The 27,409-nt window shown below is 39.3% G+C and overlaps 2 protein-coding genes across 2 annotated transcripts in view; both read right to left on the bottom strand.

Moving 5' to 3' along the window:
* Window positions 1–3,962: 3,962 nt before the first annotated feature.
* The window catches only part of LOC149228530 (Amino acid kinase family protein), a 214,888-nt gene continuing 191,441 nt past the window's right edge, over window positions 3,963–27,409 (bottom strand). The window contains exons 3-8 of the mRNA XM_089378255.1: window positions 13,920–13,973; window positions 13,651–13,742; window positions 4,971–5,197; window positions 4,696–4,872; window positions 4,525–4,620; window positions 3,963–4,415 (exon numbers count right to left, since the gene is read on the bottom strand). Of these exons, the coding sequence (XP_089234381.1) occupies window positions 4,390–4,415; window positions 4,525–4,620; window positions 4,696–4,872; window positions 4,971–5,197; window positions 13,651–13,742; window positions 13,920–13,973 (672 nt within the window). The 3' untranslated portion in view covers window positions 3,963–4,389. The remainder of the gene's footprint in view (window positions 4,416–4,524; window positions 4,621–4,695; window positions 4,873–4,970; window positions 5,198–13,650; window positions 13,743–13,919; window positions 13,974–27,409) is intronic.
* On the bottom strand, window positions 8,947–11,346 carry LOC149228532 (uncharacterized). The gene is made up of 4 exons (XM_089376865.1): window positions 10,296–11,346; window positions 10,047–10,188; window positions 9,668–9,923; window positions 8,947–8,988 (listed from the first exon to the last, which is right to left on the bottom strand). The coding sequence occupies exons 1-4, from the start codon at window positions 11,329–11,331 to the stop codon at window positions 8,947–8,949; spliced, it is 1,476 nt and encodes a 491-aa protein (XP_089232991.1). The 5' UTR covers window positions 11,332–11,346.

Genomic DNA, 27,409 nt, shown 5'->3' with positions numbered 1-27,409 from the left:
ATGGCATTTTTCAAATCATCTATCCAATTTTTCTTACTAGGTGTTTCTATTTTCTTGATTCGAGTCATTATTTTTCTTGTTTTTAGGATCTCGATCTTGACTCTGTTGTATCTCTGCAATTTCAGATCTCCAAGGTTTGAAATTGTGACTTGCGGTAGCCCTCTGCGTCCTCTTTCCAATGCCACTAGTCTGATCAATATTGGATTCTTTAATAAAGAGTTATGCCAAATCTCCTACAATGACTTGATTATATACTGGTTCAGGAGAGCGAACTTGTATGACTTGTCACATGTCACTGTTTCAACCTTCGGACCGGAAAAAAATACACATAAAAGTACAGTCCGTCCTCTTTCTGTAGCTTCTTACGAAATTTCAATCTGATGCTCAGAGAGAAATTTATGACGATTTTCCAAAGGTCACATGTTTGGAATGTAATTCGGGAGTCTGCAAAAACCCTAAATGTCTTAGATCGTATTTCCGAAAATATAGTGAAACAAGATCTGAAATTCGAGCTCGAGTTTCACCAACATTTCAGCTCAAATGGGTTTTAATTTCAAAGTCTGAACCTTCGTAGAAAAAAAATTTATAGCGAAAATTCCACGATGACCTGTTTGAGATGGAATTTTGGAGCTTTCAAAAACCTTAACTTCCTGAAATCATATCTTCGAAAATATAGCGAGACAAGATCTGAAATTCAGCCATGAGGTTCAAAACGATTTTGACTCAAATGGGTTTTTTTAGCTTCTGAAACGTCGTAGAGAAAAAGTTATAGCGAAAATGCCACAATGCCCTTTTTGGAGCAGCGAAACCCTAGAATCCAAAGCTCTAATACCAAATGTTATGAAACCAGCTCACAAAAAGATAGAAAAGATAGATCAACAACTTAAAAAACAATGTCTTCGAGGAGGAAACCTCCTTTACATTACACAAATGAACAATTCTTGGATGATACAAATTACAAGACCTCCTTTCTATATATAGGAGACTAAGGGGTCTCAATACAATTAGAGCCTACATAACAATAATGTTGTAGGGGCACAATAATAACAATAGTGGGCTTCTATGGGGCATAATAATAACATGGGGACTATACGGGCACAATAATACAATAAGGGGGTTGCACTAATAACAATAAGGGCTTACACTAGTAGTATAGGGACCTAACACAGCGAGAGCTGTATGAAGTTGAATAAAAATATCCTAAAGAAAGTCTTGAAAGTTGTGGTTCTAGCTATAAAATTCAGTGGCATCATTAGCTCAATTAGTTATAAGTTCATTGAGAATAACCTTTTGAATCCAATGATCTATGGGCTTCCCAAGATCCATAAGGGACCCCCCTTAAACCCATTGTCAATATAGTAGGTGGGCCAACTTATCCTCTAGCGAAGCATTTAGCTCAAAAGCTCAAGCCTCTTATTGGCCTTACAAAGCCCTTTGTTAAAGACGTCCCCTTTTGTCAACGAGTTAAAAGGTTTCAAACTTGATCCAAGGGATATTATTGTTAGTTTTCGTGCAATCTCCCTTTACACTAATACCTCTGTCAATGAGGCTATAGAAGTGATCCATCACATTATGGAGCCAAATACAACCAAGTTGGTTGAAATTTGCCTTAGCTCAACCTTTTTTAGCTTTGAAGGTGAGTTCTTTCAACATCTAAACAATCAATCTTCCTCCATCAAGTTTACTGTGGAACAAAAAGTCAATGGTAGTATATCTTTCCTTGATGTTCTTATCTCCAAGAAGGATGATGGTTCTTTCTCTCACCAAGTCTTTCGTAAGAAAACTCACACTGAACAATATCTTCATGCCAAGTCCCATCATTATCCTGCTCAAAAGTTGGGAGTTCTCAACACATTGGTTACTCGTGCTTTAAGAGTCTCTGATGAAAGTCACCTTGATAGTGAGAAAACCCATCTCCTTAATGTTTTTGAAAATAATGGCTATAATAAACACCAAGGTCTCAACACTTCCTAAAAGCAACTAATGGGCCTAAGGTAAGGAAAGATCCAATAGATTTGATTTCCAAGGTGCATCCTCCCTTCATCCAAGGGACCACAGACAATATTGCTCAAATCTTTAAGAATCACAAGGTTCCTTCCATCTTTAAGCCCCTTAACACCATTTGAAGCTCTTATAGATCCATCAAATACCTTGTGGAACCTAAAGATATGAAAGGTGTTTATGTCATCCCATGTCCCTATGGGACCCTATACATTGGAGAAATTGGTCATTCCATAAATCAAAGGATTCATGAGCATGCAGTCGACATTAAACATGATAGGACTCACTCACCAATGTTGGCACAACATGTTGATAAGACAAAACACCACATATGTATTGAAAAAGCCCAATTCATTGTAAAGATTGATCATTTCCATCACTAGAAGTTTAGGGAGACCATCGAGATTGAGAGAAAGCCAAGTATTTTGAATAGGGACAATAGCTTGAAAATTAGTAGTTATTAGATCTCTACCCTTTCTTCTTAGGATTCTTCATTTTTGGTTGTTTTTTCTCCTCGCTCCTATCCTTTTTTATTCCTTTTATAGTTTATGTTTTTGTTCTTTTTCTTAAAAATCCCTATTTGTCTTATTATTATTTGTACTTGCTTTATTCATAAGATAAATAACCATTATTGTTAATAGTTTTTTTTCCTTTTTACTTTTTCTTACAAGTATATTTATTATGTTTATATTTCATTATGAATATTCATTATTCTTAATTTTTAATAGCTTTATTTTATATTTTTATCCTCCCATTTATCTTTTATTAATTTTTATATCTATTTGATATAGTTTGTCTTTTATACATATATCTAGTTTTTTATTCTTATTTTAGTCTTTTTAAAGAAATGTTAGTTTATGCGATATGATTATATAATTCATATTATGTGTAACTGTATAGATTTTGTAATTATATTTTTATATTTTAATTTTATATACTTTTATATTTTAATTTTTAATTATTTTTTAGTGTAGTTTTATATATATATATGTAAAAGATTTTTGTCTTAATTAATACTATACTAAGTCATGTTGTTTTTATTATTCTTTATTTATATTATTTTTTATTTATTATTTTTTATTTTTTATTTATTATTTATATTTTTTTTTATTTTTTTTTTATTTTTTTTATTTATAATTACTTATTTATTATTTATCTTTATAGTTTTTTTAAGTTAATATATTTTTCATTTTTTATCATTATTGACCCATTGGAAATCAATTTTTTCTTCATCTCTACATTATTTATTTTCATGATTACACTCTCCATCTTAGTCCTAATGATGAACCACATTGGATGGTTCAAAACGTGTCGTGTGTGTCGTGTGTAATTTTTTACTAAAAAACTTTCTTGAATTCTTCCATTTGTCATTGATTTTCTCAAACTCAATGACAAGTAAGATTTTGGATAGTTTAACACCATTTCCTCCATAAATCCATCATTGATTTCAAGATGATCCAATAGCCCATGGGCTCTCCCATCAATGCATTCAAAAGCTTAGCATGGCATTTTATTATAATTTTCTACCAACAACCATCAAAAGTGATGTGGGTGTGAAACCATATGAATAGGACCATGATGAGTATTTTCCTACCATTAGCAACCATAACCCCTCCAAATATATTTGATGTAACGAATGTTTTCTTGAAAAAAGTATTGCTTTCGGTTACAACATTATTACACTATTCTTCCCTCCTTTAAATCCTTTGAAATTCTAATTAAATGATTCTAAACATAAAACACTGCTATAGCAGGTAAAAATTATAATAAACTAATCACTTCCTTTCACTTCCTAACAAAATCTTAATATAAGATTTTACAATAAACCAACAAACCAACTAAACCAACTGAAAATAGGAAGTAAAATTGATAACTCATTAATTCCCTGAGAATTTGACATTCAAGTTATTCTCCCTAATTTGTTTTGATACGCCAAAAAAACCCTTTTTCCTGAAACAAACTACCACAAAGAAAACTCTTTAATTAAAATCACAACCATAACATTCTTAATATACCATAACATTCTTAATATGGACTGAGTATGTCCATCTTACAAATTTTACTTAAAAAAACCTTTTTCCCGAGACAAACTACCACAAAGAAAACTCTTTGGTTAAAATCACCACCATAACATTCTTAATATGGACTAAGTATGTCCATCTTACAAAATTTTACTAAAAAAATTCCGTCCTCTTATTAATGGACCATGAAGGAATCAAATAAATAGTCTCAACTAGGTAGTTGAAATGAATAGAAAACCGTATGTAAAGCCTTGGCTTAGAAACAAGCCAAACAAAAATGGTAGCTACGTCTAATGCGTAATTACTGGCGTGGCTTCTCCACAGCTTAGGTGAAATGCTAAAGCACTATATATATATATACATGTTGTCAGCACTCCTGCCTCTTACAGGCACCTGTTAAATACCATTGCATCAAATTGAGTATATCCACCATTCAATATTCTAACAAGATCGACACATAGAGTTGATTCAAATTATACTTTGGTGCATTAAGTTTGCTTACTGAATAAATTCTCGGCGTGATCAATCAATGTGCCAACACGCTCACCACGAAGAGCCCTAGATATATTTCCAGGCTTGTTCAAATTGAAAACCATAACTGCACACAAATGGATAATATCACATACCAATTATAAGGATTCCATCACTTCAGATAATGTGATGCTAGACATACCAGGTATTTTATTTTCCTGACAGAGTGTTATTGCTGTTAGATCCATTACAGAGAGATCTCTAGAAGTGACATCACGATAAGTAACAAAGTCGAGAAGACGAGCATCTGAATGGAGCCTTGGATCATTGTCATAAACTCCGTCAACATTTGTCGCTTTTAATAGAACCTCAGCATTTACTGGATAAACCCCAAATTCAAGAATCAGAGGCATGAAAAACAGTCAAAATACATTGTAATCATTACAGGGTTTTCCAATAAAATAAGCAGAGACTTACTCTCTGCACAACGAAGAGCTGCAGCTGTGTCTGTTGTGAAAAAAGGGTTACCCGTTCCAGCAGCAAAGATCACGACTCTCCCTTTCTCTAAATGCCTGATTGCTCTTCTGCGTATATAAGGTTCAGCAACTTCTGACATCCGAAATGCAGTTTGAACACGAGTTGCAATACCAATGCTTTCCATGGTTGCTTGTAAAAATATAGCATTCATAACAGTTGCCAGCATCCTGCACATAGCCATTCAATTAGTCTCTTCCCAGATTCTAGACCTTCATTACTTGCAACTACCACACCAACATGCAAAGGAGGACTTTTACATGAACCATGCCTGAGGAGAAAAGAATCATCTAAAAGCATTTCTTCTCTTTATATAGATTAGGATATCCACAGAATGATCTTGACAAAAGAGATGTTGTAAACCTGAACCTTCATCAGAAATGAATTATTTCAGGCCTTCTAGTTCTATGGATATGGGATGTTTGATTTTGCACTCTCCCACTGTAGCTCAGGAGTAAGGGTTGACTAAATCAAGTCATTTTGGGTCAGGTTGGTGAGTATTGATCAGCTGAATATAGCTAGTACCGAATACAACACAATTCAAATCTCTTGAAATCATCCTCCACTGAAATTTTATAATGATGTTCCCCTACTCTACTTCTGATCTTTCCATATTGATTATGCAGTCTATTATGAACACCACTGTAGTTCAGGGGTAAGGGCTAATTAAATAAGACCAACTCGAATCAGGTTGGTGAGTACGATCAGTTGAATATAGCTAGTATGAAATACAACTCGATTCAAAGATTTTGTACTCATTCTAGACTGTAATTTAATCATGGCCTTGTTCACCTATTCTACTTTATCTTTCCATATTGTTCAGTCATGTATAATGCTTGTAAGATTCATAGTGTCCGCATGAATCTTTATTGTTGAATCATGTTGGTGAATCTTGCTTGGTTGAATTTAGCTGATGGAGAAAATATAACCCTATTCAAGTCTCTTAAAGTCATTCTCCAATGTGGCAACTGATGGCATTCTTGTCATTGATGGCAAAGCAGAAACAAAGTAGCAGCAAGGCAAGGAGCAGCACAGCAAGGTAAAGGAGTAGCAAGCAGTGTGGTCACCATATGTGTGTAAGAAGGTGATGTTGACAGAGATATGTTACTTATTGACAGTTGAACAAAGGAGCAAAGACATGGGCAGTGTTGTGAAGCAAGGGCATGGCAAAGGAAAATATGTGCAGGAAAGAATGTTGCAGAGATTGCTATGTTGAAGAAATTGTTGTGATGCAAGGCAAAAGAAAGACTCCGTGACAGCAACGGCAGGACAAAGACATGATACAAGGCAAGATGCAAGGAAAAGGCAAAGACATGGAGAAATATTGTGATGCAGGGCTATTTGAATATGAATGCAAGATTGTATTATTGCATGCTATTTACTTATTTTATTGACATGAAGAGTATGAATGCTTGACATTTGGATATGATGAAATTCATTTTATGTATTTTAATATTCAAGAGTTTAAGCAGTTTTGGAATTGAAGGGACACCTTTGGAATGCAAAGAGACAAGTTTTGTCATTTCATATTCATGTGAATGGAACATGAACAGTGATCAATGTTAATTTATAAATGTGCAAAGTTGGAGAGCAAGTTTTTGTGTTAGAGAGTTGGAGAAGGTGTAAAAGTTGATTGAGGTGTTATGCATTAGTTACCTGGCCCATATGAAGCTTATGTGAAGCAGATTTGAAGGGAAGAAGAAGCAGAAATGAAGATGGAAATATGCAGAATTTTATGACCAGGGAAACCAGCACATTGTTGTTTCTTGTTTGTATCAAGGGATTGCAGTCTCCTTTCAAGTTGTGGCTTGATAAATATCCAATTGGAGTTGGTTGAGGTAGGAGCCTCTTGTGGATTGTAGCTTGTAGAAAATGTATGAGAGTTGGAGCTTCCTTGCATGTTGTAGCATGCAGAAAAATTGAGGTAGCAGCCTCCTGTAGGTTGAAGCCTATAGAAAATCAGATGTAATAAGGAATAGGAGTTTGCCTATGCATCACAGAAATAATAAAATCGTGGTTTTCTCCATTTATGGGTTTCCACTTATATCTAGTGTCAATATGTGTTGTTATTATGTGTTGATGTGATGTTTTGGTTTTCTTATTACTTGTTGTTCACATGTTCAATTTGCTAGTCATTATTTGTTAAGTTGCTCATGTAATGTTTCAGTTAATGAGTTTAATGAAAAGAATTTTAATGTCCATGAATGGACTAAACTGATTCACCCCCTTCTCAGTTTAGTCACGTTTTCATCAGCGTCTTATCATGGCCTTGTTCCCCTATTCCATTTTGGATATTTATATATTGATTGGTGAAATTAATGCTGGAGGGTTCCTGGCACCCACCTAGGCCCTCATGTTTAGAACATCTGTTTGAGAATTCCATGAAACTTCTTCCTGCATCTCTTAGGAGAGTTCATCTATGCAAAAGATTCATATGCCAAATTTTTATACTACAAATCTTGAAAGACTTGACATGTTATTAGTATCATCCAGCTAACTTTTATCTCCATATAAGATTGAGAAAATATTAAACCATCAAGCATATACTAAAATATCAAAATTTCGTGGAACAGTGTTTATGGAAATCAAGAAATCATACTCTACAGATAATAATTGAAGTTCAATGTTAATTAGCGTTGCAGAAGTAGAACTTCAAAATTGTGAATATATATATATATATGTTGCACGAAACTTCTAGGAACCTGGCGTTTCGGGCCGTACCCGTACTTGAAACTTCAAAACTCAACCGATATATATATATATATATATATATATATATATATATGTTGCACGAAACTTATATATATATATATATATATATATATATATATGTATGTATGTATGTTGCACGAAACTTCTAGGAACCTGGCGTTTCGGGCCATACCCGTACCTGAAACTTCAAAACTCAACCGAAACTTGGCCATCATGTAATCATCTGTGGGAGTTAACATAGAGTTGGTTTTGCTTCTAAATTGTCATCCATGGATCTTATTCCCTTTTCTCTTGCAAGATAATAAGTTATTCACTTATATATATATACAAACACACATATATGACGTTTCGCCCAATGTTTCCACTTTTGGGAGGTGACGTTTCTAAATGTACCCATTTCAAAAACTCCAAAAAGTTTCGACGTTTTGTGCAACTTATATATATATATATATATATATATACACACCCTAGTAGACTAACAGGTAACTCCCTTAAGGGCCTCCACGTCTGTATCCTTGGTGTCAGATGTGGATACGTTAGGATTCGTGCCAGACACATGCCCTAATTGTTTCCTGATTTTAGAACATGTGTCATGCAAAAAGGGGGCAGTGGGTCACTAAAAAAGTGATTTGCCCCTGAATTTTTCACACTTTTCTCTTGCACATTTATTGCAGGTTTGAAAGGATTTCAAGTGCTTGGCAAGTGGATTCATTAACCAGAATGATTGTTTTTCCTACAGCGATTAGGCATGAGACTCCTCTCTTAGGTTACCTCACCCTTGTGTTGTGAGACAAATTGGAGCACATATGGGAATTTGTACAGTTTGAAGAAGAGCAGGCTTAATCAGTCTAGGGCAGCGACAATGACGTATGTGCACACCAACCTCCATCTTACTATAGGCAAAGGGAGGAGTGGTTCAAGGAAAGACAAAGATGTGGGATGTGCTTCCTGATGATATGGATTTGAACAATAATGGTGAGTTGGCATTACCTAACTTGGATCTTAATGATCTAGTGCTAGAAGTAGTCACTTGTGATGATGGTGATCCTCTTGAGGGGTCATCCTCCACACCAGCAGGTGCACAAATTGGATTCGATATAGAAGAGGAGGATGGAGGACAGAGCACTGGCAGTGATGTTGATTTTGATGATTTTGACATGTAGGGCCACTGACAGTCACAAGCTTTCAGATTCTTCCATCTTCAGTTCTAGTATCTACCCTGTTGTGTATTTGCCATTGGCATTCCCACCTATAGCAGTGACTCAATATCTCTATAGTACATTTTGATTTTGATGACTTAATGTGAAAACTGTAGTTTATGGTTCATATTTCTTGTGTGTTTGTCATTTGATCCAATGTTGTTAAAAGCGCGAGCGGGATTAAATCGGCGTCGGGAATAAAGCGGAAAAAATCGGCAAAAGCGGGAAAAAAGCGTTTGGCACAAAAATATTCATTTTTTTTTCATTTTTTTTCAATTTTTTTAATATCTAAACCATCTACAACATAAAATAAATACATTGACACATAAATATGATAAAAAAACTAATATATAAGATGTTTAATATCATTTCTAGCGCTAAAATCACACATAACATTGAATCATGTCCTGAATAGTAAGTCCTGAGTCCCAACTCAGCCTCAAAATATCAACAAAAAATATGATAATGTATCTCATCATGTCATAATGTCATATACAATAAAATGAAAGTCTAATCCTATTGATTTCCTCTGCCCCTCTTGCGAGAAAATGGCACAGCTTTCTCTTTCCCTCTAGATGTAGAAGCTGGTGCCTGTGCTGGTGGAAATGGCAGTGGAGTCTGATGTGCTCTAGAAGCTGAAGAACTAGTAGTAGCAGCTACAGGAGGCTGAGGTAGAAGGAGACCACGTCCTCTACTGGTGGTAGTGGTAGCCCGGGTAGGCGGTGTCACCTCCTCCTCCTGCTCCTCCTCCTCCACCTGCTCCTGCTCCTGCTCCTCCTCCTCCTCCTCCTCCCCCTCATCCTGCACTAACCAATCATCAGTGGGATCCATGAGAGGCCTCTCGGTCTCAACCCTCCATTCAGCAGTGGTGTCAATCCCATCCAATGAGATGGCTTCCATATCAGGTGTCCTCTCTAGTTGCCTCACCCACAATCGAAGATTGTAGTAGACATAGACCATGTCATTAAGTCTATGGGACTCCAACCTGTACAAAGTTCATGAAATAATAATTAATAATTAATATTATAAAAAAAATATTGTTTAAAACTTTAATGAATTCAAAAATTTATTTGGAAATTTGCAATATTTTAAATGTTTAAGTGTTAACCTATTGCGCTTCTTGTTGTGTATTTTTTCAAATACACTCCAATTGCGCTCACATCCTGAGGAGCTGCATGTTTGGCTGAGGATGCGTACGGCAAGCTTTTGCAAAAGGGGTACTCTGCCACCATACATCTTCCACCATGCGTCTACAACAAAATTACAAATAAAATTTTAAATAAACATAAGAAAAAAATGGAATTTGAAGAGACAATGAAATTTGAAACAAAGTTACAAAGTACAAACTAAAAAATACCTGGCATTTTAATCGTCCTATCAGTGACAGCCATCTCAAAGCCAAATGTGCCACCTGACATCTTATATGTCTCAATTTGTCTAGAGATCTCTATACGTTGTTCTGGAGATCTCACCATCTTCTGGACACAGGTTAATAATCCTTCCACGACCTCAGCATCAAAATCAAACCCACATGCATAAGAAAATGCAGGGTTCAGGAAAAGCCCAGCAGCATGAATGGGACGATGGAGTGTGTTGTTCCATCGCTCATCAATCACTTCCCATAGAAGGAGTTGTTTCTGAAACCCATCATCTCCCTTATCATCATAGTAGGACCGAATGGCTTCTTTGGCCCTGTCCATGGCTTCATACAAATAGCCCATTGCGGGCTTCTCACCATCAACCAACCGAAGAACCTTTACCAAAGGTTCAGTAACGGCGCACACCTCCTGCACTCCCGCCCAGAAGTCTTCCTGGTATGAAACTAGTCTGCATACCGCCTCTCCTTCTGGTTTGCGGCTCATTGACGAAGCACGCCACTCCTCTGAAAGAAACATTCTCTTCAAATCCCACATAGAATTCAAAAGGGATTGAAGAGATATGAAACTCGTCGCAAACCGTGTAATGGCGGGGCGCACCAACTCTTTGTTGTTGGTGAATCTTCTCATCAAGCTAAGAACAGATGTATGATTATATATAAATTTTGTGATGCTTTTTGATGAGTCAACAATATCTTTGACAAAGGGAATTTTCCCTATGTCCTCTAACATCAAATCAATACAATGGACAGCACAAGGTGTCCAAAATAAAGTAGGATCCCTGTCCATAAGCATTCTACCAGCAGCAACATAATTTGCAGCATTGTCCGTTATGACTTGGACAACATTTTCTGCACCCACCTCCAAAATAAACACATCCAGCAAATCACATAAAGTTCTTGCATCTTTGATTTGATGAGTTGCATCAATAGATTTGATAAACATAGTCCCCTTGGGACAACTAACCAAGAAGTTTATAAGGGTTCTCCCTTTTTGGTCAGTCCAACCATCTGACATAACAGTGCATCCTGTTTGTGCCCATGATGCCCTAAAATCCTCCAATCTTTGGGTGAAGTCACGCTTTTCCTCTTGAAGAATCTGGCCTCTGAAATCATGATAAGAAGGGATTTTGTACCCCGGGCCAACACTGGCAATAGCATCAACAGCAGGTTGGAAAAATGGATTATTCCTTACAATGCTGAAAGGAATATCACTCCAGAGGAGAAATTTTGCCATCAACCTATCAGCTTGTTCTTTTTCAGTTCTTTTTAGCATTGAACCGATAGTTGGTTGTGAACCAAGTGTGGTTCGAGGAACAAAAAATGATGATGCAGCTACCGGATTGACTGACGCTGCAGTAGAACCAGTGCCACTTGGTCCACCTCCTTCAGCTGACCTTCTTAGTTGCCTTTTGAGTTCTTCTTTGGCCTCTCTAGTGTGCTCTAATTCTCCCAATGCTCTCATGGCTCTTTGGATAAGTTCAGGATTTGTATTTATACAGGGCCCCACATCACGTCCAGGGATTTGTGCAAGGTGGTACTTCAACCTGTACACCCCCCCGCTTATCTCCTTTCCACACAACTTGCAATTCAAGTTTTGTCTATCATTCAGAGCTTTAGGTTCACCATATTCCCAGAAAGGATCCAATTTCCTTGGCATGTTTGTTTTTGAATTTTGAATTTGCAAACCTATGGAAAAATAAGGATTAGGAAATAGGAATTTAGGATTACATAATACAAATTACAATTTAGCATTTACAAAATTACAAAATACAAATTTCCAAAATCCAAAGTTCCAAACCCAAGTTACCCAACCAAATGGCAATGCCAAAAAACAATGAAAAAACATAAACAATGTTTAAAAAAAATGAAAAATAAAATAAAATTGGTTCCCATACTCATACCAAGTTACCCATCCCAAATCAATGAAAAAATACAATAAATTCTTTAAAAACAAAAGGAAAATGGTGCCCACTGCCCATATGAAATTTGCCAACCAAAAACAATGAAAAACAAAGTTTTTAAACAAGGAAATCAAAAAAAAAATAATCTACATACCGTTTTTATGGAGAAATTTGTGATCTCCTCTTGAAATTCTCCAACAAGCACTTGGATTTGCTTCCAAACCCTTCAGCTCCTCTCTCCCAACACTTCTCCTCCTCCAACGCGCGCCCAAGTCAAAAATGACATAAAAAAAAATCGCATTTTGGCTATTATAACCCGCTGCCCCGCGCCTCGCCGATTTTTTCCATAAAAATCGCGCTTTTTTCGAAAAAAACGCTATAAAAAAATCCGCCGATTTTTTGGGATAAAAAGCGCGATTTATGCGTTAAGGTGAAAAAATCGCGATTTTTTGAAAAAAGCGCGATTTTATCGCGCTTTTAACAACACTGATTTGATCATCATTGATGTAGTACTAGTAAGTAGTAGCTAGTTGTATGATTGAATTTGTACATGCAAATGTTCTAGTTTCTCACAAAATTTGAATCGTTATATCTAATTTCATTTCTGTATGTGTGATCTGTAATCTTTTCAATAATATATATATATATATATAAACCATGTGCTCTGTGTCCAGTTTTCTGGGTCATCGTGTCTCATGTCAAACACTCATTTTTCCTTGTCCTATGTCTTGACTCTTGTGACTTAGCTAGTGAGTTAGCTCAACCTATTCAAATGGACTGTTTCAAGATGGAGTTCACCATGAGGTCTCCAGTTCTGATTTGGCTAAGGTTTGAGTTCAGCTGAGTTCCATTGGGTAACCAGATGCTATTATTACCGGTGGCTAAGCTGCCCTCCATCCAAATATTCAAATATTCTAAGGGGAAAATCCTGTGAGGTTTTCCTTGGGGAAAAATACACACACACTTTAAGGCCAGTGGATTAGCTCGGTTTAGAGTGACCAGTTCAAGGCAGAGATCACTAAGAGGTCATGGGTTCAAGTCTAGCAGAGTCCCTCTAGCCAGAAGTACATGCAAGCAACAATGCAAGGAAGCACACACAGGGTTTCCCCAAGGATGTTTTCCATGGAAAAAATAATAATAATAATAATAAAATAGATATAAAGTTTTTATCTCATAAGAATGTAAGCATTTAATATGGATCTTCAAAACTTTTGCTCCATAAATTTTCTATTGAGATAAGACTCAGAGAGAACCGTTTTCTAAATAAAGCTCCATTTCTCTCACATAATAGAAACAGTTTTAAAGCAATAAAGTACCAAACAAAACAGTAGTTTCTTCATGAATGACATAGATATGTGACATTAGAGTACAATCGCTTTGCTATTTGCTTTATAAATAGATATCAGCCAAAGGAGAGTAGGAATTCCACATACCCAATGTGATCAGCAGAAGAGCGGTCAAGTCCACCACATCCAGCCCAGGTGGATCCACGGAAAAAGTTACCCCCTCCGACCACTATTGCTACCTGAAATAAATATTGCCAGAAATATCCACTCCATGGAAAGCAAAAACCTTTACTAAAATATAATAAATGCAGCAGATTACTTGCTGAACCCCCATAATTTGCATAAGGCCTAAAGGTTAAGATGGGTACCAAAGATGAATGTAATGACGAAAATAAACAAGGCATACAAATGTATACCTCAACACCAAGATGTGCAATAGAGGCAACCTCCCTAGCAATGGACATTGTAATCTGAAAAATAAGATCCAATGCTTAGGTGAAATATTTCTATTCAGAAAATAGGCCTGCATGACCACCCTTTCCCATCATTCTAGAACAAAGTTCAGCAATAAAATTTATGGCTGAAATAAAACAGAAAGAAATAAAGAATGACATGATAACAGTCTCCATTACTGACAAAAGCAGGATCAGTGAATATATCAATGGTCAAAATAGAAAAAACTGGATGAATAATGCATTCAAAACTTCAATTCAGCACATGAGCTTATGTGTACTCTCTAGCCCATAAAGCACAAATGTAGAGCAGATCAAGGGTGCCGTAATCCCAAGCTCAAGTGTCAGTCACCATTTAAAGAATTAGTTTATTCTCATATGGGGCTGAGAATGCAATGACATCCAATTTAATTTCCTGTCAGATTGCTGACAGCCACTGTGTAAGTAGCAGATTCTCAAAACACTTGAGCTGAGCCACACCTGTATAAAGAGTGAAATGTAGTGAAACAGTCTTAAAACTCTATCAATCAAGGCAACCTACCTCTCTGATAACAAAATTAAAAAAGGAAACATTGGTGTTACTGTTCTAATATCACAATACATAGATGTGATTACAGTTTCATTCCATGTTGCAGGAAACAGCCCCCAAGCTGGTGTACCCATACCCGAAACACCGAAACAACCAAAACGCTTGGGTGGCATTTTCTGATCTAACAATTGAGGCAACCTACCTCTCTGATAAAAATATTACGAAAGGAAACATTGGTGTTCTAATATTGCAATACATAGATTTGATTATAGTTCCATTCCATGCTGCAGGAAACAGTCCCCAAGCTGGCGTACCCATACCAGAAACGCCAAAATGCTTGGATGGCATTCCTGATTTGGAAACACTGCCGATTTTCAGCCCAAATCTGCCCTGTTTCCACGACCTTTTTGTTTCTGCAGGCTCACTCAAGCACCCAATAAGGGTGGGGCCCTTCTATGGCCAAAATAGATTTAATCTACCACCAAAAATTTATCTCTAATCAGCCCACGCTCTAGTTTTGCTTAAAAAGCACCTTGTACTATTTTTGTTAATGAGGATGAGGATTATTAAGATATGTAATTGTACTTGTCATTTGTAATGCCCTAGGATAATTTTTCCCTTAGGGTTTCAGCAGAATTTTCTTCCCTTATTCAACAATGAAATCAACAATAACAGTACTAATGAACAAGCATTACAATCTCTAAATCCACAATAATTATAACTGACCATTAATTATAACTGGCCATCCATCAGCAAGAGATACAATTTAAGTATAGTATTGTATCCAATGATTTAACGGTTACAATACTAAACACAAGATTCAATTGATTAATACCAATTGTAATTTATGTTAAAATTATGCAACTGCGGTGAAATTCCACTTTGGACAGCTCATATGATGAAGATAATAATTGCAATAGATTCCTCTTTTCGAGAGGACCAAAATCAACCTAAAGATCACCTTATTTGGACAAGCAGAAGTTGGTTTTTGAATTTATTTATTTACTCATGTATATTGGTTTAGGTCGGCCCTAAGCACATGTACAATTGGACAGGTCGGCCTCAACATCAAGTGGACCCTCATGAAAGCCTATAAATAGAAGAGACCTCAAGCTCATTTGGACACAATCATCAAGCACTCTCTTCTCTCTTCTATTGTTTGGTTCGCACAGGTCTGACGGAGGAAAGCTCGCGCAAAGGGTCTGAAACTACAGGGTCGAAGCTCGCATGTGTCTAGGGTTTCTGAGCCTCGGACACACGCTCATAACTAAGGATATTCATCCTTGGACACTAGCACAGTATGGTCCTAAGAGTGTCCAAGAAGTCTCGGGTGCTCGCACACAATGTCTAAGGGAGCAGCTAGGAGGCTAGGGTTTCTGTAGTGCAATTGGACCCCGGACGCCTACATACAGTTCTCATGGGAGCATCCAGATCTGTCCCAGACACACTCATCCAGTTCCCCAGAGAGTGTCCAGATTTGTCTTAGTTGCTCGCTCACAATATCTCTACATGCGTCTGGGACCAAAAGATGAAGTATCAGTATTCTGAAGATTCCGCTCAGTGACAACCATATTCAGCAATTGACTACAGTCAGTGACAGTGCATTACAGTCCTCAGAATCAGGGTCTTTGAGTATAAGCATGTTTAAGGTCATATTATGGATGTTCTAGTTATTTTGTTGCATAAAGATATGGATCATTGTACTCTTTTTTGCTGACTCATTTGATGATGATCTAAGAAGAAGAAGAATTTCCAAGGGTTTTCCCCGTAGTGGGTCTAGCCCTAGTCTCCGACCAATCCTAGTGTATCTATGTGTGCGTGCTTCTCTTCTATTGTTCCTTTATGTTCCGCTGCATTGATGATGATGATGTTGTTCTTTCTACATAATTGCATATGCTGATAAATAATATTGTAGATCTAAATAATGTAATGATGATATGGGGTGAACTTTATGTGTTAATAAAGAAATGCAATTATCAAAGCAAAGAACAATGTAGCCCTATGAAAAATTAACATGGTATCAAAGGCAGGTTGAAGGAAAGCCATGGAGATCACCCCGATGATGACAACATTGATAGAAGCAAAAAGAGGATGGTGGAGAACTAAAAGAATTCTAGGGTTTGAAGAAAACTTTAGCCAACTTTACTATTAGGGTTTGATGGATTCTATGAGGTTAGGGTTGGAAAGAAAACCCTTGTTTATGGAAAAGCATGGTCAATATGAGGAGGCTCAAGCACTTGTGAAAGATTTGATGAAGCCCTAGATGGGATAATCCCTAGTAGCCCTGGTTGGTTGATTGGTTGGTTGGTGATCGCTGGTTCAAGAGGGAGAGGATCACCTCTCATTGAAGATAAGTATTTCTTGACTTATGATGCCTCTTAATTTTGTTTAGTCTTATGGATCTAATTATTATGTTTATTGTTTACACTTCCTGCATATATGGATGTTTCTAACTTCCTTGATGAGATGTGATGAGTGAATCCTTCTTGAGGATCATTTGAAATGCAGGAAAAATGGCTAGAGCTGGAAATGGTTGAGAGACACTATACATGACAAAGTGCTACAAGCTACCTATGTATAATGAAAAGGTGCACAGGTAATACCACAAGGTATGCACGGTATGTTGTATTTCAGCAGTAACATTGTTATGCTCTTAACCTGCAAAATAATACCCAAATACAGAATATGCGAAGAAAAGATACCCAGAACACAGAATAGCAATGATTTTATTATTCAGAGAGCAATGTTCACATGCCTCTTCGAGGGGGCAACCTCCAATAGAGCAGAGCTCGATTACAAAACAAGACACAATGCTCCTCGCAGGGAGTCTCTATCCTTTATATATGACTCATACATGCAATACCACGAGCCAATACCGTGGGTTTTATTAATACCATCTATCTAATACTACGGCCCATTTGCAACTAACTGTGGTCCCGTCATTAATTGCGGGTTAACCACTTACAAATATTAATATGGGCTTTATTGACTCTTGACTATGGCGTGATCCCATGACATAAATAAGGGGGTTAGGGTGGGACCCTAACATGCACTCCCCCTTAAGACTAGCCTTGTCCTCAAGGCTGAAGCTACGGAAACTGCTGAAGAATAGTGGTTGGTTCCCAAGTTGCATCTTCCGGAGAGGTGTCTTTCCATTTGACGAGGACTTCCTTAATCATGCGGTCGCGCAAGTGCTTGTCTCGTGTATCTAGAACCTGTTCGGGTTGAAGCCAGATTGACCCTTCTTCGTCCAATTCAGGTAGACTGGTTTGGACTCGGCAATTGTTCCCAATCACTTTCTTGAGGCACGATACATGGAAAACTGGATGGATTTTTGCCGTAGGTGGCAAAGCCAACTTGTAAGCCACTTCTCCAATGCGTTGAAGTACTTGGAATGGTCCGTAGAATTTTGGAGAGAGCTTTTGACAACCCTTGTCTTTGAGTGATGTTTGCTTATATGGTTGCAGCCTCAAAAAGACCTGATCCCCTTCTTGAAATTGGCGCTCTGAGCGATGTTGGTCGGCCTGTTGCTTCATGCGGTTCTGAGCTTGATGAAGATTCTCTCTAAGATGGGCGAGCATGGTTGCGCGGTGTTGTAGGAGTTGATCCATTGCTTGTACTTTGGAGCACCCCTTGAGATAAGAAGTAGGGGAAGGCAGAAGTTGACCATAGACTGCTTCATAGGGAGTCATTTTGGTGGTGGCATGATAGTTGGTGTTATACCACCATTCAGCCAGAGGTAACCACTGTACCCAAAGGTGTTGCTTTTCTGAAGTGAAACACCTAAGGTAGGTTTCTAGACATTTGTTGACGGCTTCGGTTTGACCATCTATTTGCGGATGATATGAAGTACTGAGTTTGAGTTGAGTGCCTTGTATTCTGAAGAGTTCCTGCCAAAAATTACTGGTGAAGATCGGGTCGCGGTCGGACACAATAGAAGTGGGCATGCCATGCAATTTGAAGATCTGATCCATGAAATATTGAGCAACCAAAGTTGATGTAAACGGGTGGGGTAGGGCGCAGAAATGAGCATACTTCGACAGTCGGTCCACAACCACCATGATGACTGACTTGTTCCCTGACTTTGGAAGACCTGTAATGAAATCCATAGAAACCTCCGTCCAAATTGATGCCGGAATGGGCAATGGTTGTAATGAGCCTGGTGTGTTGACGGTTTCCCCTTTGTGGTGTTGACAGACATCACATTCTGCTACGAAAGTAAGGATGTCATGTTTCATGCCTATCCAAAAAAATGATCTTCTGGTGCGAGCATACGTCTTCTGAAAGCCTGAATGTCCTGCAATGGCAGATGAGTGCAATTCTGCCAAAATGCGACTTTTGAGGGTGGATGTTGGTGATATTACAACTCTGTCCTTGTAGCGAAGAATATCATTCTGCCATGAGTAGCCCTTGCTAGAATTAGGATCGACCTGCAATTGAGAAATGAGTTGGGAGAGCCCAGGGTGTGAAAACCATTCCCTGCGAGCCTCTTCAATCCAATCTGGAATGGGGAGGGAAATTGCGAGCAAAGTACTTTCCTCCTCAAATTGGTGAGATAATGCATCTGCTACACTGTTGTCTTTCCCTTTCTTGTAAATGATCTCATAATCATATCCCAGCACTTTGGCTAACCATTTATTTTGTTGTGGGGAGGATAGGTGTTGCTCCAAAAAATATTTAAGACTGTGATGATCTGTGCGGATTTGGAAACGTCGCCCCAATAAGTAAGGTTGCCAGGTCTCGATTGCATGTAAGATGGCCATCATTTCCTTCTCGTAGGTAGATTGGCCCAGATTCCTCCCACTGAGTTGTTGGCTTGTGAAGGCCAATGGTCGCCCTTCCTGCATTAAGACCGCCCCAATACCTGTACCCGAAGCATCACATTCAATGACAAAGGATTTGGTGAAGTCAGGTAGTGCTAAGACTGGAGTGGAACACATGGCGTTTTTGAGAGCAGTAAATGCCTGTTGTGCTTCCCCGTTCCAGAAGAAGGAATTTTTCTTGAGGAGTTGAGTGAGGGGCTTCGCTATGCGGCCATAGTTGCGGACAAATTTACGATAATAGCCTGTGAGACCCAAAAATCCTCTCAAGCTCTTCAAGGTCTTAGGTTGAGGCCATTCTTGCATTGCCTGGATCTTTTTGGGGTCCACCTTGACACCTTCATGCCCCACAATGTGGCCCAAATACTCAACTTCTTCCATGCCAAACGAACACTTAGACATCTTGACAAATAATTTATGCTTGCGGAGCAGTTGCAAGAGTAGATCTACAAGTTGAAGATGTGCCGCCCAAGTGCCACTATAGATGAGGATGTCATCGAAGAAGACAAGGACAAATTTTCTGAGATATGGTTTGAGAATGTGATTCATAAGGCTCTGAAAAGTAGAGGGGGCATTACAGAGACCAAATGGCATGACCAGGAACTCATAATGGCCTTCATGAGTTCTGAAAGCCGTCTTGGGAATGTCGACTTCCTTCATGCGAATTTGGTGGTAGCCTAAGTGAAGATCCAACTTAGTGAAGAATTGAGCCCCATTGAGTTCGTCCAGCAAATCGTCAACCACCGGGATGGGAAATTTATCTTTGACTGTCAACTTATTGAGGGCTCTGAAGTCGGGACACATCCGCCACTCCCCATCTTTCTTGAGGACCATGACCACTGGGGATGAATAAGGACTAATGCTGGGACGAATGACACCTGCTTCCAACAATTCCTTGATGATTTTTTCTATTTCATTCTTTTGGGTGAACGGATATCTGTATGGCCGCACATTTGGGGGTTGGGCCCCTGGAACCAAGGTGATGCTATGATCATGTTCCCCTCGCGAGGGTGGAAGCTCATGAGGCTTGTCAAAGACCGTCCTATGGTTATTTAAAATCTGTTGCATCTCAGGATGAATTGGCAGAGATAAGGTTTCGACTACCTGGATGGCATTAAATTGAGCGACCACTCCATGATGGCCCTTTTTTAACAATTTTTCCATCCTATGCGAGCTGATGATTGAGGGGCTCCCGCCTGGAGTCCACGGAGGGTATGTGTGGAGTTGTTCTGCTTAAAACTCATATATAACTCCTGGAAATCCATTGTGATTGGCCCAAGAGTGCGGAGCCATTCAGCGCCTAGGACAATGTCGCAACCCCCCATGTGTATGGCAAACATGTGGGTTTTCAACTGATAATCCCCCATTTGAAGTTTGACATTTTCACGGCGGCCTTCACATTTCATTGTGCCCCCATCTGCAATTCGGACTTGGAAGTTAGAGACTGCCCATACAAAACAATGCACTGCTTCTGCGATTTTTTGATGGATGAAATTATGGGTACTTCCACTATCAATCAAGACTACCATTGGGCGATGTTTAAGAAAACCCCTGATTTTGAGAGTTTGAGGGGAAGAAATTCCTGCCAACGCATTTAGCGAAATAACTGGTTCGTCAGATATAATATCCTTTTGGTTGTCTTCTTCGATCTCCTCCGGTTCCTCAAGTGGTGGATCTTCCTCGGTGGAGCTGTAGTCAGTGGCATCTATTTGAAAAAACTTGGGCTCCTTGCATTTATGACGCGGGGAATATTTTTCATCACAGTAGTAACATAGTCCTTGCTTCCTTCTTTCGGCCATTTCCGCAGGTGACACCTTTTGAATCTTAAGTGTCTGAGTCGTGTTGGGAGCCTGTGGGGGACAACCTTTAGCGGGGAAATTGGGGTGGCTGTATTGGGCTGCTAATGCACGTTCCACCTTACGAGCTACCTGGCAAGCCTCTGTCCACGTGGGAGGGTGGTGGAGTAGAACTTGAGCTTTGATGGCTTCTTTAAGACCGCTGATAAAACATTCCGTGTAGAACTCATCTGTGAGACCCTTAGTGCGGAAGGCTAAGGCTTCAAAAGCGGTAATATATTCATCCAGTGTACCCGTCTGTCGGAGCTTAGTGAGACGCCCCAAAAAAGAGTCTTCCTGTTCAAAGCGATTTCGAAGAGCTTTGGTAAATTGGTCCCAATTCTGAAAAGGTCCATTGCAATGCTGATGCCATTCCCCCCATTGCCATCGTTCATTGTCCAAGTACATGGTCCCCACCATAAGCTTAGTCCAATCATCTAGGATATGATTCAATTTGAAATACTGCTCAATTTGTGCTAGCCATGCTGACGTGTGAGAACCGTCAAATTTATGCATATCCAACTTGGGAGGTCGCTGACTAGGTGGTGGATGGGTGTGCCAGACGTGAGGAGAGTGGCTCGACTCACCCTCATGGTATTCATGGCCATTATACGCCTCCTCGTGGGCTGGTTCCTTGCCCTTCGAGAGTGCTTCCTGTACCTGGAGACTTAGTCCGCTAATCTCACGTTGGAGGGAGCTCATATTTGCTTCAAGTTTGTCCAGTCTTTCATTGGCCATCGCTTGAGCTCTAGTTTCTACCATACACCAACTTGATGAAAAATTTGGGATCGCCTAAAATTAAATTTTTTTTTACTAATAAATTGAATGGTACCACCTTGCTCAGCTCGTCGTCCTGATGCTGATGGGCTAGATCACCAACAAGCGCCTCGGAAGATCTGCCAGAAGTCCTGCGAAAAGTAGACCCCGGTATAGGAACCCTTCACAACAACTCCGATCTGGTGGATCTGAGAGATCTGAATGGTGGAACAACTGTTGTTGCGGATCTGATGGAGCTGCGGGACTGATGTCTGCTGCTGCGGCACGTCTTTGCACACGCGGATCTGGAATAGATGATGTGTGATCCCCCGATAGAAAAGGGAACTATGGTCTAGAGGAGTGTCAGGTGCTACAGATCGCAATATACATAAGGGTCTGACAGTAGTACTCGGCCCAATGTTTCAGGGCTCTAACTAAGGAGGATCGACCGTACCCTTAGCCGTACAACCCGACTACCCTATCGTACGGGCGAGTAATCTCTCCGAGTGCTGTTCTCGGTGTACTGTAGCCACAAGACGGCTGAAGGTTTATCTATGGCGAGGTTTCAAGGGAGCCTAGGGGGCTTCCTATATACCCAGAGGGTACGTGGAAGACAGTCCGTGCGCGGTTCTGTCTAATGCGCTACTACTCGAAGGGGTACCCACAGGGGTTACAAGGGAGTCCAACAGACGTGACCACCTCTTGTATTTCCTGCATGCATGCCTCCCCAAATCCGCAGGTTTATGCGCTTAACGACAAATCCCGTGGTTTAAAGACGCCGGAACACGTCTCTAGCCAAAAAAAATTTTACTAAAAATTGGAGATCCCACCGAGCCCTGGAAAGTGCTCTGATACCACTTGTTATGCTCTTAACCTGCAAAATAATACCCAAATACAGAATATGCGAAGAAAAGATACCCAGAACACAGAATAGCAATGATTTTATTATTCAGAGAGGTTCACATGCCTCTTCGAGGGGGCAACCTCCAATAGAGCAGAGCTCGATTACAAAACAAGACACAATGCTCCTCGCAGGGAGTCTCTATCCTTTATATATGACTCATACATGCAATACCACGGGCCATTACCGTGGGTTTTATTAATACCATCTATCTAATACTACGGCCCATTTGCAACTAACTATGGTCCCGTCATTAATTGCGGGTTAACCACTTACAAATATTAATATGGGCTTTATTGACTCTTGACTATGACGTGATCCCATGACATAAATAAGGGGGTTAGGGTGGGACCCTAACAAACATTGATGGCTAGGTAAGCCCTAAGTAATGATGAGAATGTATCTTTCTTTAATGGCTCATACATGCATATGAAAGTGACTTGGATCTATGTTTCCTATGATGAAATGATGCACCTGGTGTTGAACTTTTGATCTTCTTGAATTCTATGAGGCTATCTAATGTTGATACATTGATATACTTGATGTTTGGCTAACATCTATCTGTTGGATATCTTGATCCTATAATGAAGGCTAGCACCTTGACTCTAGTAGATGATACTCTTGATACTTGATGTGCATAAGTCATGATGGATTTCACATAGAAGTGTTGGCATTATGATACAGGTGTTGTCCTTGATGGCAACTCACTCAGAGGCATGATACAGGTGATGGAAACTTAATCAGATGGCAGATCTAGTGCAGTAGGTCAAAAGAAAGGTATATGCAGGTTATACTTGATGAAAGCGCGTATACACGCGGGTAAGCGGAGAAAAAGGAGCGTATGCGTATACACACACTTTCATGCAAGGAAAAGTGCGTACATGTGGGAAAGCTTACTTTTGGTCCGTGGTAGTTAGTCCTCGGTATTTGAACCTATGGTTTTGGACCATGGTATCTCGACAAGTGTGCTGATCCCAAGTATTGGGCTCTTGGTATTAATTTATTATGGTTTTGGACCGTGGTATTGAGTAAGGCCTAAGACTATAAAAGGAGAAGAAGATCATTAGGCAAGAGTATCCGAAAAGTCTTGAATATCTGAAGAAGTATGAGATCCAGGATGTAGGTTATGGGTTGATGATGCATTGCTTGATCCGAGCTAAGGAGGGATCTCACCGGTTGATGGAGAACAAGATCTAAGGAGAGATCGGGATTAAATGGTTTGAAATGAACTATCTTTATGATGCTTATTCTAGATCTACATACTGACGCATGTATTGTTCTATAAGTGTTATGAGTATGACTGATGTCTGGTACAGCTGCAAGTTATGAAAAATTATTTTTAGATCTGTACGTGGGTTGTCTTTGGCAAAAGCGCGTATGTACGCGGGTTTGATTCAGCGTAGTAGCGTATACATTTTGAAGTTTGATATTTGAAGTTGCAGTTGGGTCTGAATGATTTTGCAGAGTTCTGTGTCTGCTCTGTGTTCTGGTGACTGACAGGGTTTCAGTGTTTCAGTTATTCAAAATTGATAATGCTAGTAGTGATTGTTATGAGCTTCAATGATAGTTATGGGTCCAGTATGAAAATTGGATGAAACGTGGCCTTCAGATTATAGTGTTGTGCTTTAGGAGTATCCAGTCTGAAAATGTATGAAACGTGGTACCTGGAGGAGAGAAGATTGTAGGCCGGCGCCTACGTACTAGTTTCTCAGCTAGTACAAGAGCAAAGGGGGTTGGAGCTCCCTTCCAGGAGAGTCTGGAGAACGAGAGAAGGTTGTAGCCTTCTGCAGGTTGTAGCCTGCGTGCTGGTAAAGGACTGCACTAGTACATTGTAAAATAAGTTTCTTAATAAAGGAAAATAGAAACGAATTGCAGCAGGTGGTTTTCACCCACATTGAGTTTCCACCTTATATCATGGTGTTCATGTGTGCTTCTTGTGTTTGATGATCTGTTCTGTTTTCACTGCACCAACTTACTGTTCATATGGTTAATGAATATCTGATGCACTAACTAAAGATCAACATTTAATGATTAATTGAATCATAATTATTTTGGATATACGCTAGTTGCTTTAGACACAGCTGCGTATACACGCGGGTTCCCTTGGATGAAGTAGCGTATATGTACCTAAGTATGGAAATGAAAAAGTTTTATTGATCTGATAATACTGATTCACCCCCCCTTCTCAATATTATCTCCAACAATTGGTATCGGAGCAGGTCCTTCGGTAGAAGCTTGATCGCTTGAAGGAGATCCGTAGAACAATGGGAAAGAAAGCGCGTCAAAAGAAGAAGACAGCTCAAAGGAACAATGACAGCCTGCTATTGAGTGGAAGCAAGCATTCAGATCCTGAATCACCTCAGACTGAAGATGGACAAGCAAATGAAGCATCAGATAAAATCATAGATTAACAAGATCTACCTAGCAAACGAGAGAGTGCCCTCAAAGAAGAAATTATCAGCTTAAAGGCTCAGTTGGAATGTGCCTCCAGAATACGACAAATGCTGTCGGTGCTGAATGAAGAACAAGAAAATGAGATTTTCAAACTAAGGCAACAAGTGGAAGAAGGAAGAAAGTCTGAGGAAACTTTGAGAAGCAATGTCTGGAAAAGGAAGGACAACATCAAGTTGAGGTAAATATCTTGAAAGGTGAATTAGAAGAAAAGGATAAACTATTGCAATTTCAAGATAGTACTAAGATTTTGGATGATATTCTTAGTAGTCAACGATCTCCTGCTATCAAAACTGGCCTTGGTTTTTATGAATCTGTTGAAGATGAATCTAGCTCACAAGGAAAGGCAAGGAACTCTAATGAAAAATCTAAAATAATCAACAAGGATCAACAGCCAAGGAAAGAAATTCTTCAAAGGAAATCTTGTACTCCTCCGATGAACAATATTGAGTGTTATGTATGTCATAATCTTGGACATGTTGCAGCCAGATGCAGAAGTAGAATGGTCCAAGACCGTCAAACAGAAAGATCATCACGTTCCAGGTACTTTAAGGGATATTGTTTTGCTTGCAATATGTTTGGTCACAAAGCTGCTGATTGCTACAGAAGGAATATAAAACATGTAAGATGTTATGTATGCAACAAGCTGGGACACATAGCGAAAGAATGCAGGAGAAGATTGTGGACACCAAACCAAAAGAAGAAAACATCATCACAGTTGAAAATATGGAAGAAAAGGGAAGTACAGCCAGAAAGATATGGCATAGCAGAGTATACAGACATGACCGATTCAGAGGAAGCTGGAAGTGTGGAACATCAGTGTTCCAAATCTCATACGCGGGGTTCATGAAGACAAGTCGCGTATATACGCGAGTTATATGCTGCACAGTCGCGTATATGATGTTCTGAAGAAAAGCAGCAGTACAGAAGTCTGATATGGTTCAGTCACTGTTGATGATGGCATGGCACAGGTTCAGGGGGAGCATATACTTCAAATAATGCATTGTTGGCATTATGGTTAGAAGTCCTTGGTGATAATGCTTATTGACATATCTTGCTTGACCAAAAGAATGGATTGCAGGTTACAGGTCTGGATGTTAGATGCTTATCATATGGTGTATGATAGCTGCTGATAACTATCATGGTCTTGTTTAAGTCCTTGGTCTTTGTGAGTCATATGATGTATTTTATTACCCCACTATGCATGGGATGGATGATGTAATAAGTCATGTATAAACATTTGGTATATCCCCACTTGGTTAGGTGGATGAGTCAAAAATGGTGTATTCCCACTTGATTGGGAGATTGATGTATGTATAGAGTCATGTTATGCTTTTGCAGACCTTGCATGTGCTCAGGGGGAGCATGGACGGATTGGTACATCTTGGCATGTACAAAGGGGGAGCTCAATCAAAGATTCCAGCAGGTACTCAGGGGGAGTATGGACAGCAGATGGAGATCAAGAAGAGAATATCTTGGTCCCCCCTTTGCCCTTGATGTCAAAGGGGGAGAGTGACTTGGTGTAGTGGTTGCCATCAAGTCCAAAGGGGGAGATTGTTGGCATTATGATACAGGTGTTGTCCTTGATGGCAACTCACTCAGAGGCATGATACAGGTGATGGCAACTTAATCAGATGGCAGATCTAGTGCAGTAGGTCAAAAGAAAGGTATACGCGGGTTATACTTGATGAAAGCGCGTATACACGCGGGTAAGCGGAGAAAAAGGAGCGTATGCGTATACACGCACTTTCACGCAAGGAAAAGTGCGTACATGTGGGAAAGCTTACTTTTGGTCCGTGGTAGTTAGTCCTCGGTATTTGAACCTATGGTTTTGGACCATGGTATCTCGACAAGTGTGTTGATCCCAAGTATTGGGCTCTTGGTATTGATTTATTATGGTTTTGGACCGTGGTATTGAGTAAGGCCTAAGACTATAAAAGGAGAAGAAGATCATTAGGCAAGAGTATCCGAAAAGTCTTGAATATCTGAAGAAGTATGAGATCCAGGATGTAGGTTATGGGTTGATGATGCATTGCTTGATCTGAGCTAAGGAGGGATCTCACCGGTTGATGGAGAACAAGATCTAAGGAGAGATCGGGATCAAATGGTTTGAAATGAACTATCTTTATGATGCTTATTCTAGATCTACATACTGACGCATG

The sequence above is a fragment of the Pinus tabuliformis genome, chromosome J (assembly GCF_031772625.1).
Source record: "Pinus tabuliformis cultivar Carrire ecotype Pingquan chromosome J, CPIR1, whole genome shotgun sequence".
Classification (NCBI taxonomy): Eukaryota; Viridiplantae; Streptophyta; class Pinopsida; order Pinales; family Pinaceae; genus Pinus; species Pinus tabuliformis.
The sequence above is the reverse complement of the archived record's forward strand: the minus strand, read 5'-3'. Positions and strand labels throughout refer to the sequence as shown.

What these genes read in the sequence shown, in the direction of transcription:
- LOC149228532 (XM_089376865.1), bottom strand. Translation starts at nt 11,331, where the DNA reads ATGTCAGATGGTTGGACTGACCAAAAAGGGAGAACCCTTATAAACTTC. An exon ending in CACAACAAGAAGCGCAATAG is followed by an intron (nt 9,924 to 10,046) that starts GTTAACACTTAA and finishes AACTTTGTACAG; the next exon opens with GTTGGAGTCCCATAGACTTA. An exon ending in AGGAGGAGCAGGAGGAGGAG is followed by an intron (nt 8,989 to 9,667) that starts GTGACACCGCCT and finishes TCACTGCTATAG; the next exon opens with GTGGGAATGCCAATGGCAAA.